This window comes from Astatotilapia calliptera, chromosome 3 (assembly GCF_964374335.1).
Source record: "Astatotilapia calliptera chromosome 3, fAstCal68.1, whole genome shotgun sequence".
NCBI classification, from domain to species: domain Eukaryota; kingdom Metazoa; phylum Chordata; class Actinopteri; order Cichliformes; family Cichlidae; genus Astatotilapia; species Astatotilapia calliptera.
The window spans coordinates 69,782,064-69,797,783 of record NC_137424.1 but is presented as its reverse complement, the minus strand read 5'-3'; the positions used below and the strand labels follow the sequence as shown (position 1 = coordinate 69,797,783).

The window sequence follows — 15,720 nt, the reverse complement described above, 5'->3', positions numbered from 1 at the left end:
CATTTTTATAAGAATTTAATTATCCACTGTATTTGAACCAGTAGAAAAGCAGGTGCTCAGAGGAAGAGGGCGGGGTTTACTTGGTGTCAGTGACAGAAATGAAAAAAAGCTCAAATGAGTGAGAAGGACGATGAAGGAAACATCTGTGCTGTGTCTGCTCTGTAAGTAGAATCTCTGTGTTTGTTTGAATTCTTGTACTTTGACTGTCTGCTCTCCTGATAACTGATGATGGAGGAGAAGACATGAAAAACAAATCAGGCTGAATTCAAGTTCAAAACACCACGAGGACCAACTGCAGGTCTGAACTGACTCTTTATCTTTGCTCAGGAGTTGAGGAAACACAGCAGGCAGTGAAAAGCTCAAATCATTCACTCATTATATCAACACAGCTGCACAGTGGACACATGACTTTACAGGGTTATTTAAAAGTAATGGATGTTTTGCATATACTAAAAGTTTAGTGAAATGTTTATTATTTCAATGATCATTTTTAGGAGATGCTGTTTAGATACGTGTGTAGCATCCCCGGTTGAAAAGATGGTCTCTCAAACTGATGGTTCACAATACTTTTATTAAACAGCTGTGTATGTGAACACCCCGTAAGACCATTAGTAAATCAGTGTGTTACCTTTAACACACCTTTGCCTTATTCATTAATCACAAATTAATTATCTTGAACTTACATAACATTTAACAGTGGAACTTGTAAATTATTGCATCGCTGCCTAAACATGACGAGGTACGTTAGCACCCTCTAGTGGGTGAAAACTTAGCCTTTACCTTTAATAGCGGTCAACAGCTATCCGGTTGTTCAGTGATGACGCAACGAATCCTACTTCCGGGACTAAAGTAGTCTGCGTTTAATATGGCTTTTGTGTTGTTAACATGTTTAATGTTATGTATTTTCTTCTATTTGATCTCAAAAAGCTCCTAAAACAGTCAGTGATCACTGCTGACCTCCCTCGGCTTTTATTACCGCTAATCATTTATTTAAGCTCAGTTTTTAAAACCTTAGGATGTAACTACAGCCCAGCCCATGCAGCAGTATATGAATGACTAACCTCGTACTGTGGATGGATTATCTCAGTTGTTCTCCTGGCTGAAGTTTGGTCCTTTTACAGCATCCTGCCATGCGATTACATTTGTTCCTGACCACCGACAACACTCACGTTAACTTTTATCGAGTGGAAAAAAAGTTAGCTTGTTTATATTATGCTAACATAGCTGTGTCGCTAGCGGTCACGTAGCACATCATTATATACCAGCTAGCCCAACTTCAGTAACCCTACAAACGTCACTGCTGTTTAGTTTTCTGTCTTCATTCATGCTGGAAGTGATAGCAGAGCTGTATGTTTTAATTTGTTTCCAAAACCCCGCAGTCAGGACATGCTATATTGTATTTAGATAGAAGCTAGCGAGCTAACTCCCTGCTAACTTCTAACTCCGTTAAATGTCATAAATTCCGTTTTCATGGATGCCTGGATGTTAAACTCAATTGTTACACCTGGTAGAGCAGAACACTGATCATTTTATTAAAGATGAAAGACTTTAGACAGTTTTTCAACTCTCAGTAATGCCATAGTGATCGTTTGATATATGGACCTGCAGCGGAGTTTAGACCCAGACACGGCTAGTGACGTCAGACTGAACAACCGGATAGTGCGTTTTCATGGTGTGTCATCAAACCGGAAGTCGCCATATTGGAGCTACTGGAGGTAAACAAAGCGCGTGCACTCAAACAGATTCCAAACGTCGAACGAAAGGAAATGGTGAATTATTGCCATGTTTTTGGCTGTACCAATCGGTTAGACCGTGAAAAATATGTGCAGTTTTATAGACAGCCAAAAGTTATTACAAATCATGGAGAATAATGCCGAAAGTTATCAGAGGAAAAGAGGCGGTTGTGATTAGCGAAGCTAAACCAGGCAAAAATCTGGACAACATCTGAATTTGTTCCACTCATTTCTTTCCTATACTTAAGCATACTTAATAAAATATACTCGAAGTATGCTACTTTTTGGTAAGGGATGATATCATACAGTTAAGGTTTGACTGATTAAAGATGTTATTGCGTTACTTACTTTGGCATTCACAACACATCTGTCGCTGATGACTTGATACTGCATCTCCCTCACCCATCCACACACCATCTGGTTATAGGCCTCCAAACTTTTATAAGATTTAAGGTCTGCTGTCTTCTGGGCGAGAAAACCAGGTAGTTGATATCAAGATACGCAATAGACGGAAGACTCCCCGGCTCGTCATTGATCCAAGATGAAGGAGCCAACTCATTTGGATCTGCACACCAATAAAACCTAACTTTTCCAAATATCGTGCCCTTACCTGTGGACCAAGTCCTTCACTGTATACCTTTGCATCTATAACGCATTTTGAGGAGCTTTTCTGTGGTTTCGGACATTGATCCATTGCAGTGTTTACCTCCGAGTGCCTCCAATATGGCCGCACATGCAGGTTACCACCCAGAATGTGACGTGACATTACCAATAAGTTTGATGTGTCACATGGCCCTCTTCCTATTGAAAAAACAAAAGTTGTATCCAAGATGGCCGACTTCTGAATGGCCACCATAGTCACCACCCATCTTGAGGAGTTTGTCCCCTCACATATACTAATGTGCCACAAACAGGACTTTAATATCACCAACCATTCCCATGTTACGGTGTATCCATATAAATGGCCCACCCTGTAGATTGTACTACAAGCTGTTTTTTGAGATACATATTAGAGTAGAAGTGCATGAAGTCCAAATTGATCTGCTGTTTTTCCTTTTTGTTTTGTTTTGGATTTTTTTAGCTTTAGCTGAAAATGAGCACATATATCGGAGATAAGAGTTTGTGTGTGTGTCAGCTGTTTGTGTGGAGTTGTTCTTTATGTTCACCTCAAATCAACCTGAGTGTCATTTCTCTTTAGTTCTGATCTCAGTGCTGAGCTGCACAACAAACCAAGGTCAGTAACCTTCCTCTGTCACAGTTTAAACCTGAGAAATGCTCACTGATATGACCTGACTGGGATCATCTTTGCAGTTCTAACAAAAATATATCAGCTTTTTTGTTTGTTTGTTTGTTTGTTTGTTTGTTTTGTTATTTTAACCCTCACAGCTCATCTGACTGTGAGTCCCAGCAGCTCTCAGTTTTTTAAAGGAGATTTTGTGTCTCTGAGCTGTGAGGAGGAGGACAGCTCTGCTGGATGGACTGTGAAAAGAAGCACAACAACAACTATGATCACTCTTTGTGGAACGGAATGGGGAACACCAGCTGGTTCTTCCTGTAACATCAGCTCCATTTCAACATCTGACAGTGGACTTTACTGGTGTGAATCCAAAAATAAAGCAAATAACAAGATGATCTCTATCACAGTCACTGGTAAGCTGAGTGTGTGGAGTTAGTGTTGATGAAGCTGTGTGTAAATGGATGAAATGCTGTAGTTTGTCTCTGTGTTGAGGTGGATCAGTGATCCTGCAGAGTCCTGTCCTCCCTGTGATGGAGGGAGACGACGTCACTCTGCTCTGTAAAACAAAGACCACTCCCTCCAACCTCCCAGCTGCTTTCTATAAAGATGGCTCCCTCATCAGAAAGCAGCCTACAGGTCACATGACCATCCAGCATGTTTCCAGGTCTGATGAAGGCCTCTACAAGTGTGACATCAGCGGTCATGGAGAGTCTCCATCCAGCTGGATCACTGTCACAGGTGACACACTCACCTGTCTGTGTTTCTGCAGCTTTCAACATTCACAATGTGACGACAACTTCATGACTGTGTTTGCTTTATTTTAGAGAGAAACACCACCACACCTCCACCTACATCCACACCTCCTCGATCACTCTCTCCTCCTGTTCTCTTTGTGTTGCCATCTGTTGGATCAGTGTGTGTTGTGGTTCTACTGGTGTTATTGGTTCTGCTGGTGAAACGATGTGTTCACAGGAAACCTGAAGGTGAGACTTTCTGATTTTCCATGTCTGAGTTTATTTGGTAGAATAAAGTTCGCATTCATGATGATCACAGTAACAACTTTCTTAAATGCAATCTCTGTTTACATATTTTAATTTATATTATTGATCATTTTGCATCATTTCAGCAGATCAAGAAAAAACTGGAGAAGATGACATCCTTACTGACATCATGTGCAGTATAATCAACATATCAAAAAATCAACAAGCGCCAATCAGAGAAATCCGAGGTAGTGGGCTCATCTTCCAATATAGGAAGTTTTTAAGCAGGTTTCATCAGATTCGACTTGTGATTTTACACACACAGTTTCTCACATGCTGGTGACCTTGTGGCTTAAATGGCATTTCCTATCTATTTGGTCATAGATTTTAATAAAACTGCCCAAATATCTGTTAGGAGGCATTACCAGGAAGGCCACTGAATGGGTAGATTTCCTTTTAGAAGGACTTTCATGTAGCTTTATAATGTGAACAAATTTATGGAAAGTTGGAGCGAAGATAGTTAAGGAACTGGAAATGTTTGAGAATGTGTGTTTTGATCATAGTTTGGACGATGAATAACATCTCTGATTTTTTCCTCTTCAAATGTGTCAGGCACACAGTTGAATATGAAGGTAGAATAAGATTAGCACTGTTGCTGACTTTGATGATGGGACATATGAGGGAAGTTCAGAAGTGTAAAAATGTGGACTGTTGTAAGAGTAAAACAAGCAAACAAAACTTGCTAAGTGTAGTTATGAACTTGTTTCCTTTGTCTGAAAATAGGTCAGCTTAGTCAGGTCTAATTGCCTTAAGTGTCACACTGTGAGTGTTGTTCACTGTGAGCTGGACTGTGTGTTTGTGGTCTGTGGTTAACTGAAGCTAACAGCTCTGCAGTCGTCCAGCATCCTGTTTCTGATAGAAAGAAAACCCTTCAGCTGCAGGTGTTTCAACACAGGACCGTTCATTTTAAAATTAATTTAAAAGCATTTCCCAGTCTCTATAACGAATCTGACGTCTATAACGTTGATAATTTAGTAGTTTCTGTACCATCCTGACACGTTGAGCACATGCATTAATCATGTTGATGATTCCAGTTAACTATAGTCTGAAGCTGCTTCTCACTGCAGTTTGTCCTAGTTTGGACAGTAATAATGGTTATACTGTGAGAAAGTGTTTGCTTTGTGCTGAGGTGAAGCAAGTCAGTCTGTACTGAAAGCAGTAGCAGCTTTGTGGTCGTCCGCTTTTCTTTTTCACAGAAACACCCCTCAGCTTCATGTGGCCAATCTTTTTTTTTTTCATAGCAGTGGCATTAAGATTAAAAAAAAAAAAGTATGAAATGCTGCTGTGGTTTTTTTTAAAGTTGTCGCTTATTCTCTTCATGATGCAACATTAGGGTAGAAAGTTTCCCACAGCTCTGCTATAGTATAAAAGTTGTGCAGTTGTTATACCTGTTGTAATTTCACATAATTCTGATTGTTTACTTCTGCAGAGACGGATTCAGATGCAGTCTACTCAGCAGTGAAAACTAAAAATGACAGTTATGGACAAAAAACTATCAGAACAAGAAGGGCCAGGTACGACTTCTCTTTAACTTTAACGTTGGACAGGGACAAGCTAGCTGCTCACCCTGTTTCCAGCAATAATGCTTAGCTAAGCTAAAGAAAAAAAAGAACAACACACGATTGAAGCTCAGAGCTCTGACCCAGTTCACACTTCAAATGCAAATGTAAATAAGAGAGGCATCAAGGTCTTGATTGAACTACAAAGCTTGTAATCATGTTTCCTGTTGGGTTTTTTTTGTTTTTTTTAACTGTATATGTTTGTGTTCAGACTTTAAACCAGAGCCAGACGTTGTCTACTCTTCACTGAAGTTGTCAACCAGTCCAGCCACTGACGTCCAGCTGCTGGTCTCTAACTGGGCCCCACCACACGTTAAAAAAATATTTTTATTCTTTATGCTTTTGTAGAATAGAATAGAACAGAACAGAGTAGAATAGAATACAATGGAATAGAATAGAATAATCCTTTGATTGTCCCACAAAGGGAAATTTGGTTGTAACAGCAGCAAGAAAGACATTGTAGTCATTCAGTGTGTCTAACAGAGCTCATCCATCTATCTATCTATCTATCTATCTATCTATCTATCTATCTATCTATCTATCTATCTATCTATCTATCTATCTATCTATCTATCTATCTATCTATCTATCTATCTATCTATCTATCTATCTATCTATCAGTTTATGTAGTGAGGTTTGCACCCATTAATTTATGCCCACCACAGCATCATTCAGGTTGAAGTCTAGACGCCGATGCTCATTTATGACTCTAGTCTAGAGTATATTAATATACAGAGAAGTTTGTGATAGCCTCAATTACTTTCAGGTGACCCGTTCCCGTCACTGCAAAACAAGCCAAAAATCATCGCCCCTCCACCACTGTGGACAGTACAGTATGATGTATTTGTGATGACATCCTGCGTTTGGTGTTATCCAGACATAGTGCTCTACATTGTGTCAGATATTTTCCTTGAGTAGTTCTTTGGGTTTAATAAAGAAAGTCAAATTGAAAGTTTGGCTGGTTTGGTTCTGGCTGATACACACTTGTGTTTATTGTGAAAAATAAATGAATCCCAAAATGAGTTAAACTGTTACATACATAAAGCAGCAGGAACTGAATTCAGTAGCTGTAAAACAAACTTCCAAAAGTAGTTAAATTTTCCCTTTACTCTATTTATTTGGATTAAGGATTGGATATACAGAAATGTATTTGGTAGCATTTACATATATCTTCCATGGAAATATATGTAGTACCACACTCAGGACTTCACCATGAAGACAAAGAAGTGTTTTATTGTATGAAAACCTTCAAACCTATATGACCCAGGCTGGACTTCGTTCTGGATCACAGCACAGAGCTCCTCCTTTCAAACTTCTCAGTGAATTTACAAAGGGACATGACTCAGAGTTGAAGTCTGCTTCTACCTACTGGCAACACTGAGCATTACAGCAGGGCAGCTGCTTTGTAAATGCCAGCAATATAACCTCTTAACATCCACCAGTTGAAAACATTAATATGAATAATACAGTGTTATTGATGTCAGCTTTTCATGTAAAAACTGTGGAAGATTTTCAGTTAATTTCCACACAGCATATCTTTTTAAACTGTGGGAGAACACACAATCCCATGATAGCAGCTGAAGGAAGTTAGAACCCAGAACTTTGTAGGCTTAATGTTGCAAAAACTGCATCACAAACTCATGTAATGATGTTGCTCTATATTGTTTCTTCTTGCTTCGATAATGTAGAAATATTACTCTTTGAAAGACGATAAAACATAGGTATTAATGTTCATATCTTTAGTCTGAAAGTGCAGTCATGAATTTAAATATCCTTCCAAAAGTTACAAATTTTCTTCTCTTCCAGCTTTGGCGTACTATGATATACCAGTATACATAAAATGCAATTAGGGATCTAAATCTCTTTGACACTGCGATACGCCAAATTACAAAAGAACTGAAACTCTGTGGAAACAGGTCTTATGCAAAAGATGATTGAAATTGAGAATCCAGCTAAAGCCATCTGTAAAGGATGAGACTGTGTGATTTTTATATGTGTAAAGTTCAAAGCAAAGGGCAAACTGAACAGAGATGCCATCAGGCTAAACATTTGTGTACAAAGAGTCAAATGATGAGTCAGATGATCATGGGACTGAACAACAGGTTCTCTTATTTTAAAGCACTGAGCCATGAAAATGTCATGATGTCCAACATTTAAGAACAGTGAGGATGTTTAAACAGAAGCCTGGGTTATAAGGTCACCTGGACTCATCTGGAGGTATAAATCTCGGTGTTGCCAACATATCAATGCAAGGATGTGTGAGTTATTAAAATATTTCCAAAAAATATTTATTACAACCTGATGAGGAAGCCCTTAAACAAAGACTGCCCACAGCCTGTTTCAGGACCACTATAGACATATAAACTCCTAAAAAGTCACAAAGAATAAGGAAATTTGTGTTTGATCAGTTATATTTTGATTGTAACAATACATTGTGCCAGAGAAAATTTGACAATTTTGTGATGGTTTCAACCCACATACTCAACTCTGCTATTTAACCCACAAATCTATTTACCTTACAATTATGAGATAAGTTAAAGGGAAATAAAGAGGTAATACAACAAGCCCCACGCGCAGGGCGATCCGTGATAGCTAGCTAACTGAGATTTGCTGCGTTAATACGGTTATGATATTAACGTCCTTTTAATAAGATTAACGCTGATGGTACTAATTTAACACGGTGGACCGGTGGTTAGCACTGTTGCCGCACAGCAAGAAGGTCCTGAGTTCAATTCCAACATCAGGCCGGGGTCTTTCTGTGTGGAGTTTGCATGTTCTCCCCGTGTTTGCGTGGGTTCCCTCCGGGTACTCCGGCTTCCTCCCACCGTCCAAAGACATGCAGCTTGTGGGGATAGGTTAATTGGATAATCCAAATTGTCACTAGGTGTGAATGTGCGAATGAATGTGGGTGTGAATGGTTGTCTGTCCCTGTGTGTTGGCTCTGCGACAGACTGGCGACCTGTCCAGGGTGTACCCTGCCTCTCGCCCTATGACAGCTGGGATAGGCTCCAGCGCCCCCCGTGACCCTGGAAAGGATAAGCGGAAGCGAATGGATGGTACTAATTTTAATATTAAGTGACTCTCACTGATGATCTGCTTGTATCCATGTCAAGATTTAAAGTCAAATATCTCGCTCAAGTGGCAACATTGAAGGGTAGCATTTCAACAATCTGTGAATCATAGTGTTCCAGTCAGTCATCAGTGTGTCTCTGCACAGCTGTAATTAAAATGTGTTCAGAGGGCCTCAGTGTCTGAATGGTTCCAGTTCAGCTCCATAACAGCAGCGTCCCTCGTTCGATTCCTGTGTTTCACATCATACTCATCAGTGAGGTAAGCAAGATTTTATTTATACAGTCCCTTTAAAGGGAAATATTAAAAAGTGCTTCACAACCAAAAATACTAAAAACATGACACCCAAAAGAAAGCTTTAACCACTAACACATTATAAAATTGAATGAACCACTTAACGGTTATTTGAATTTGTTCATTAACGAAATCACAGCTCATCAACACCAGACTGAGGGAATCTTTGACACTGACATTGAGTTTATATTTTAATATAATTTAGCATAGGCATCTGTACACAAGTAAAAAAGCGAGTTACCCACCACCGCCTTTGTACCAACAGAAAAAACACAGACTCAGAGGAAGAGGGCGGGCTTTACTTGGTGTCAGTGACAGAAGTGAAAAAAAGCTCAAATGAGTGAGAAGGACGATGAAGGAAACATCTGTGCTGTGTCTGCTCTGTAAGTAGAATCTCTGTGTTTGTTTGAATTCTTGTACTTTGACTGTCTGCTCTCCTGATAACTGATGATGGAGGAGAAGACATGAAAAACAAATCAGGCTGAATTCAAGTTCAAAACACCACGAGGACCAACTGCAGGTCTGAACTGACTCTTTATCTTTGCTCAGGAGTCGAGGAAACACAGCAGGCAGTGAAAAGATCAAATCATTCACTCATTATATCAACACAGCTGCACAGTGGACACATGACTTTACAGGGTTATTTAAAAGTAATGGATGTTTTGCATATACTAAAAGTTTAGTGAAATGTTTATTATTTCAATGATCATTTTTAGGAGATGCTGTTTAGATACGTGTGTAGCATCCCCGGTTGAAAAGATGGTCTCTCAAACTGATGGTTCACAATACTTTTATTAAACAGCTGTGTATGTGAACACCCCGTAAGACCATTAGTAAATCAGTGTGTTACCTTTAACACACCTTTGCCTTATTCATTAATCACAAATTAATTATCTTGAACTTACATAACATATAACAGTGAAACTTGTAAATTATTGCATCGCTGCCTAAACATGACGAGGTACGTTAGCACCCTCTAGTGGGTGAAAACTTAGCCTTTACCTTTAGTAGCGGTCAACACCTATCCGGTTGTTCAGTGATGACGCGACGAATCCTACTTCCGGGTCTAAAGTAGTCTGCGTTTAATATGGCTTTTGTGTTGTTAACATGTTTAATGTTATGTATTTTCTTCTATTTGATCTCAAAAAGCTCCTAAAACAGTCAGTGATCCCTGTTGACCTCCCTCGGCTTTTATTACCGCTAATCATTTATTTAAGCTCAGTTTTTAAAACCTTAGGATGTAACTACAGCCCAACCCATGCAGCAGTATATGAATGACTAACCTCGTATTGTGGATGGATTATCTCAGTTGTTCTCCTGGCTGAAGTTTGGTCCTTTTACAGCATCCTGCCATGCGATTACATTTGTTCCTGACCACCGAGAACACTCACGTTAACTTTTATCGAGTGGAAAAAAAGTTAGCTTGTTTATATTATGCTAACATATCTGTGTCGCTAGCGGTCACGTAGCACATCATTATATACCAGCTAGCCCAACTTCAGTAACCCTACAAACGTCACTGCTGTTTAGTTTTCTGTCTTCATTCATACTGGAAGTGATAGCAGAGCTGTACGTTTTAATTTGTTTCCAAAACCCCGCAGTCAGGACATGCTATATTGTATTTAGATAGAAGCTAGCAAGCTAACTCCCTGCTAACTTCTAACTCCGTTAAATGTCATACATTCTGTTTTCATGGATGCCTGGATGTTAAACTCAATTGTTACACCTGGTAGAGCAGAACGCTGATCATTTTATTAAAGATGAAAGACTTTAGACAGTTTTTCAACTCTCAGTAATGCCACAGTGATCGTTTGATATGTGAAAAATATGTGCAGTTTTATAGACAGCCAAAAGTTATTACAAATCATGGAGAATAATGCCGAAAGTTATCAGAGGAAAAGAGGCGGTTGTGGTTAGCGAAGCTAAACCAGGATCTACAAGGCAAAAATCTGGACAACATCCGAATTTGTTCCACTCATTTCTTTCCTATAGTTAAGCATACTTAATAAAATATACTCGAAGTATGCTACTTTTTGGTAAGGGATGATATCATACAGTTAAGGTTTGGCTGATTAAAGATGTTATTGCGTTACTTACTTTGGCATTCACAACACATCTGTCACTGATGACTTGATACTGCATCTCCCTCACCCATCCACACACCATCTGGTTATAGGCCTCCAAACTTTTATAAGATTTGAGGTCTGCTGTCTTCTGGGCAAGAAAACCAGGTAGTTGATATCAAGATACGCAATAGACGGAAGACTCTCCGGCTCGTCATTGATCCAAGATGAAGGAGCCAACTCGTTTGGATCTGCACACAAATAAAACCTAACTTTTCCAAATATCGTGCCCTTACCTGTGGACCAAGTCCTTCCCTGTATACCTTTGCATCTATAACGCATTTTGAGGAGCTTTTCTGTGGTTTCGGACATTGATCCATTGCAGTGGTTACCTCCGAGTGCCTCCAATATGGCCGCACATGCAGGTTACCACCCAGAACGTGACGTGACATTACCAATAAGTTTGATGTGTCACATGGCCCTCTTCCTATTGAAAAAACAAAAGTTGTATCCATGATGGCTGACTTCTGAATGGCCACCATGGTCACCACCCATCTTGAGGAGTTTGCCCCCTCACATATACTAATGTGCCACAAACAGGACTTTAATATCACCAACCATTCCCATGTTACGGTGTATCCATATAAATGGCCCACCCTGTAGATTGTACTACAAGCTGTTTTTTGAGATACATATTAGAGTAGAAGTGCATGAAGTCCAAATTGATCTGCTGTTTTTCCTTTTTGTTTTGTTTTGGATTTTTTTAGCTTTAGCTGAAAATGAGCACATATATCGGAGATAAGAGTTTGTGTGTTTGTCAGCTGTTTGTGTGGAGTTGTTCTTTATGTTCACCTCAAATCAACCTGAGTGTCATTTCTCTTTAGTTCTGATCTCAGTGCTGAGCTGCACAACAAACCAAGGTCAGTAACCTTCTTCTGTCACAGTTTAAACCTGAGAAATGCTCACTGATATGACCTGATTGGGTTCATCTTTGCAGTTCTAACAAAAATATATCAGTTTGTTTGTTTGTTTGTTTGTTTTGTTATTTTAACCCTCACAGCTCGTCTGACTGTGAGTCCCAGCAGCTCTCAGTTTTTTAAAGGAGATTTTGTGTCTCTGAGCTGTGAGGAGGACGACAGCTCTGCTGGATGGACTGTGAAAAGAAGCACAACAACAACTATGATCACTCTTTGTGGAACGGAATGGGGAACACCAGCTGGTTCTTCCTGTAACATCAGCTCCATTTCAACATCTGACAGTGGACTTTACTGGTGTGAATCCAAAAATAAAGCAAGTAACAAGATGATCTCTATCACAGTCACTGGTAAGCTGAGTGTGTGGAGTTAGTGTTGATGAAGCTGTGTGTAAATGGATGAAATGCTGTAGTTTGTCTCTGTGTTGAGGTGGATCAGTGATCCTGCAGAGTCCTGTCCTCCCTGTGATGGAGGGAGACGACGTCACTCTGCTCTGTAAAACAAAGACCACTCCCTCCAACCTCCCAGCTGCTTTCTATAAAGATGGCTCCCTCATCAGGAAGCAGCCTACAGGTCACATGACCATCCAGCATGTTTCCAGGTCTGATGAAGGCCTCTACAAGTGTGACATCAGCGGTCATGGAGAGTCTCCATCCAGCTGGATCACTGTCACAGGTGACACACTCACCTGTCTGTGTTTCTGCAGCTTTCAACATTCACAATGTGACGACAATTAATGACTGTGTTTGCTTTATTTTAGAGAGAAACACCACCACACCTCCACCTACATCCACACCTCCTCGATCACTCTCTCCTCCTGTTCTCTTTGTGTTGCCATCTGTTGGATCAGTGTGTGTTGTGGTTCTACTGGTGTTATTGGTTCTGCTGGTGAAACGATGTGTTCACAGGAAACCTGAAGGTGAGACTTTCTGATTTTCCATGTCTGAGTTTATTTGGTAGAATAAAGTTCGCATTCATGATGATCACAGTAACAACTTTCTTAAATGCAATCTCTGTTTACATATTTTAATTTATATTATTGATCATTTTGAATCATTTCAGCAGATCAAGAAAAAACTGGAGAAGATGACATCCTTACTGACATCATGTGCAGTATAATCAACATATCAAAAAATCAACAAGCGCCAATCAGAGAAATCCGAGGTAGTGGGCTCGTCTTCCAATATAGGAAGTTTTTAAGCAGGTTTCATCAGATTCGACTTGTGATTTTACACACACAGTTTCTCACATGCTGGTGACCTTGTGGCTTAAATGGCATTTCCTTTCTATTTGGTCATAGATTTTAATAAAACTGCCCAAATATCTGTTAGGAGGCATTGCCAGGAAGGCCACTGAGTGGGTAGATTTCCTTTTAGATTGAATGTCATGCAGCTTTACAATGTGAACAAATTTATGTTTAATTAAGGAACTGGAAATGTTTGAGAATGTGTGTTTTGATCATAGTTTGGACGATGAATAACATCTCTGATTTTTTCCTCTTCAAATGTATCAGGCACACAGTTGAATATGAAGGTAGAAGAAGATTAGCACTGTTGCTGACTTTGATGATATGATTATGGGAACATTATGGAACATATGAGGGAAGTTCAGAAGTGTAAAAATGTGGACTGTTGTAACAGTAAAACAAGCAAACAAAACTTGCTAAGTGTAGTTATAAACTTGTTTCCTTTGTCTGAAAATAGGTCAGCTTAGTCAGTTCTAATTGCCTTAAGTGTCACACTGTGAGTGTTGTTCACTGTGAGCTGGACTGTGTGTTTGTGGTCTGTGGTTAACTGAAGCTAACATCTCTGCAGTCGTCCAGCATCCTGTTTCTGATAGAAAGAAACACTTCAGCTGCAGGTGTTTCAACACAGGACTGTTCATTTTAAAATTAATTTAAAAGCATTTCCCAGTCTCTATAACGAATCTGACGTCTATAACGTTGATAATTTAGTAGTTTCTGTACCATCCTGACACGTTGAGCACATGTTGATGATTCCAGTTAACTGTAGTCTGAAGCTGCTTCTCACTGCAGTTTGTCCTAGTTTGGACAGTAATAATGGTTATACTGTGAGAAAGTGTTTGCTTTGTGCTGAGGTGAAGCAAGTCAATCTGTACTGAAGGCAGGAGCAGCTTTGTGGTCGTCCGCTTTTCTTTTTCACAGAAACGCCCCTCAGCTTCATGTGGCCAATCTTTTTTTTTTTTCATAGCAGTGGCATTAAGATTAAAAAAAAACTATGAAATGCTGCTGTGGTTTTTTAAAGTTGTCGCTTATTCTCTTCATGATGCAAAATTAGGGTAGAAAGTTTCCCACAGCTCTGCTATAGTATAAAAGTTGTGCAGTTGTTATACCTGTTGTAATTTCACATAATTCTGATTGTTTACTTCTGCAGAGACGGATTCAGATGCAGTCTACTCAGCAGTGAAAACTAAAAATGACAGTTATGGACAAAAAACTATCAGAACAAGAAGGGCCAGGTAACTCACCCTGTTTCCAGCAATAATGCTTAGCTAAGCTTAAAAAAAAAAAAGAACAACACACGATTGAAGCTCAGAGCTCTGACCCAGTTCACACTTCAAATGCAAATGTAAATAAGAGAGGCATCAAGGTCTTGATTGAACTACAAAGCTTGTAATCATGTTTCCTGTTGGGTTTTTTTTTTGTTTTTTTTAACTGTATATGTTTGTGTTCAGACTTTAAACCGGAGCCAGACGTTGTCTACTCTTCACTGAAGTTGTCAACCAGTCCAGCCACTGACGTCCAGCTGCTGGTCTCTAACTGGGCCCCACCACACGTTAAAAAAATATTTTTATTCTTTATGCTTTTGTAGAATAGAATAGAACAGAACAGAGTAGAATAGAATACAATGGAATAGAATAGAATAATCCTTTGATTGTCCCACAAAGGGAAATTTGGTTGTAACAGCAGCAAGAAAGACATTGTAGTCATTCAGTGTGTCTAATAGAGCTCATCTATCTATCTATCTATCTATCTATCTATCTATCTATCTATCTATCTATCTATCTATCTATCTATCTATCTATCTATCTATCTATCTATCTATCTATCTATCTATCTATCTATCTATCTATCTATCTATCTATCTATCTATCTATCTATCTATCTATCTATCTATCTATCTATCTATCTATCTATTTACTGGAATCAGTTTATGTAGTGAGGTTTGCACCCATTAATTTATGCCCACCACAGCATCATTCAGGTTGAAGTCTAGACGCTGATGCTCATTTATGACTCTAGTCTAGAGTATATTAATATACAGAGAAGTTTGTGATAGCCTCAATTACTTTCAGGTGACCCGTTCCCGTCACTGCAAAACAAGCCAAAAATCATCACCCCTCCACCACTGCGGACAGTACAGTATGATGTATTTGTGATGATATCCTGTGTTTGGTTTTATCCAGACATAGTGCTCTACATTGTGTCGGATATTTTCCTTGAGTAGTTCTTTGGGTTTAATAAAGAAAGTCAAATGGAAAGTTTGGCTGGTTTGGTTCTGGCTGATACACACTTGTGTTTATTGTGAAAAATAAATGAATCCCAAAATGAGTTAAACTGTAGCCACATACATAAAACAGCAGGAACTCCATTCAGTGGCTGTAAAACAAACTTCCAAAAGTAGTTAAATTTTCCCTTTACTCTGTTTATTTGGATTAAGGATTGGATATACAGAAATGTATTTGGTAGCATTTAATGCTCCTCTTCCATGGAAATGTAGTACCACACTCA

General features: G+C 39.2%; 2 protein-coding genes across 6 annotated transcripts; both read left to right on the top strand.

The window, feature by feature from the left end:
- Positions 1-2,295: 2,295 nt before the first annotated feature.
- Positions 2,296-6,546, top strand: LOC145425721 (uncharacterized). 3 transcript variants are annotated; one of them, XM_080299014.1, is made up of 6 exons: positions 2,298-3,383; positions 3,463-3,708; positions 3,795-3,953; positions 4,097-4,198; positions 5,440-5,524; positions 5,781-6,546. In XM_080299014.1, the coding sequence occupies exons 1-6, from the start codon at positions 3,239-3,241 to the stop codon at positions 5,785-5,787; spliced, it is 744 nt and encodes a 247-aa protein (XP_080155140.1). In that variant the 5' UTR covers positions 2,298-3,238; the 3' UTR covers positions 5,788-6,546. The 3 variants fall into 3 exon arrangements, with proteins under 3 accessions (XP_080155139.1, XP_080155138.1, XP_080155140.1); XM_080299013.1 differs by lacking the exon at positions 5,781-6,546 and having other exon boundaries at positions 2,296-3,383; positions 4,100-4,198; positions 5,440-5,772; XM_080299012.1 differs by lacking the exon at positions 5,781-6,546 and having other exon boundaries at positions 2,296-3,383; positions 5,440-5,772.
- A 2,651-nt stretch (positions 6,547-9,197) lies between these two features.
- On the top strand, positions 9,198-15,497 carry LOC113018489 (high affinity immunoglobulin gamma Fc receptor I-like). Of its 3 annotated transcripts, XM_080299011.1 has the most exons (8): positions 9,198-9,315; positions 11,880-11,915; positions 12,056-12,319; positions 12,399-12,644; positions 12,730-12,888; positions 13,032-13,133; positions 14,363-14,447; positions 14,664-15,497. In XM_080299011.1, the coding sequence occupies exons 1-8, from the start codon at positions 9,285-9,287 to the stop codon at positions 14,668-14,670; spliced, it is 930 nt and encodes a 309-aa protein (XP_080155137.1). In that variant the 5' UTR covers positions 9,198-9,284; the 3' UTR covers positions 14,671-15,497. The 3 variants fall into 3 exon arrangements, with proteins under 3 accessions (XP_080155137.1, XP_080155136.1, XP_080155135.1); XM_080299010.1 differs by lacking the exon at positions 9,198-9,315 and having other exon boundaries at positions 9,925-11,915; positions 13,035-13,133; XM_080299009.1 differs by lacking the exon at positions 9,198-9,315 and having other exon boundaries at positions 9,925-11,915.
- Positions 15,498-15,720: the final 223 nt, after the last annotated feature.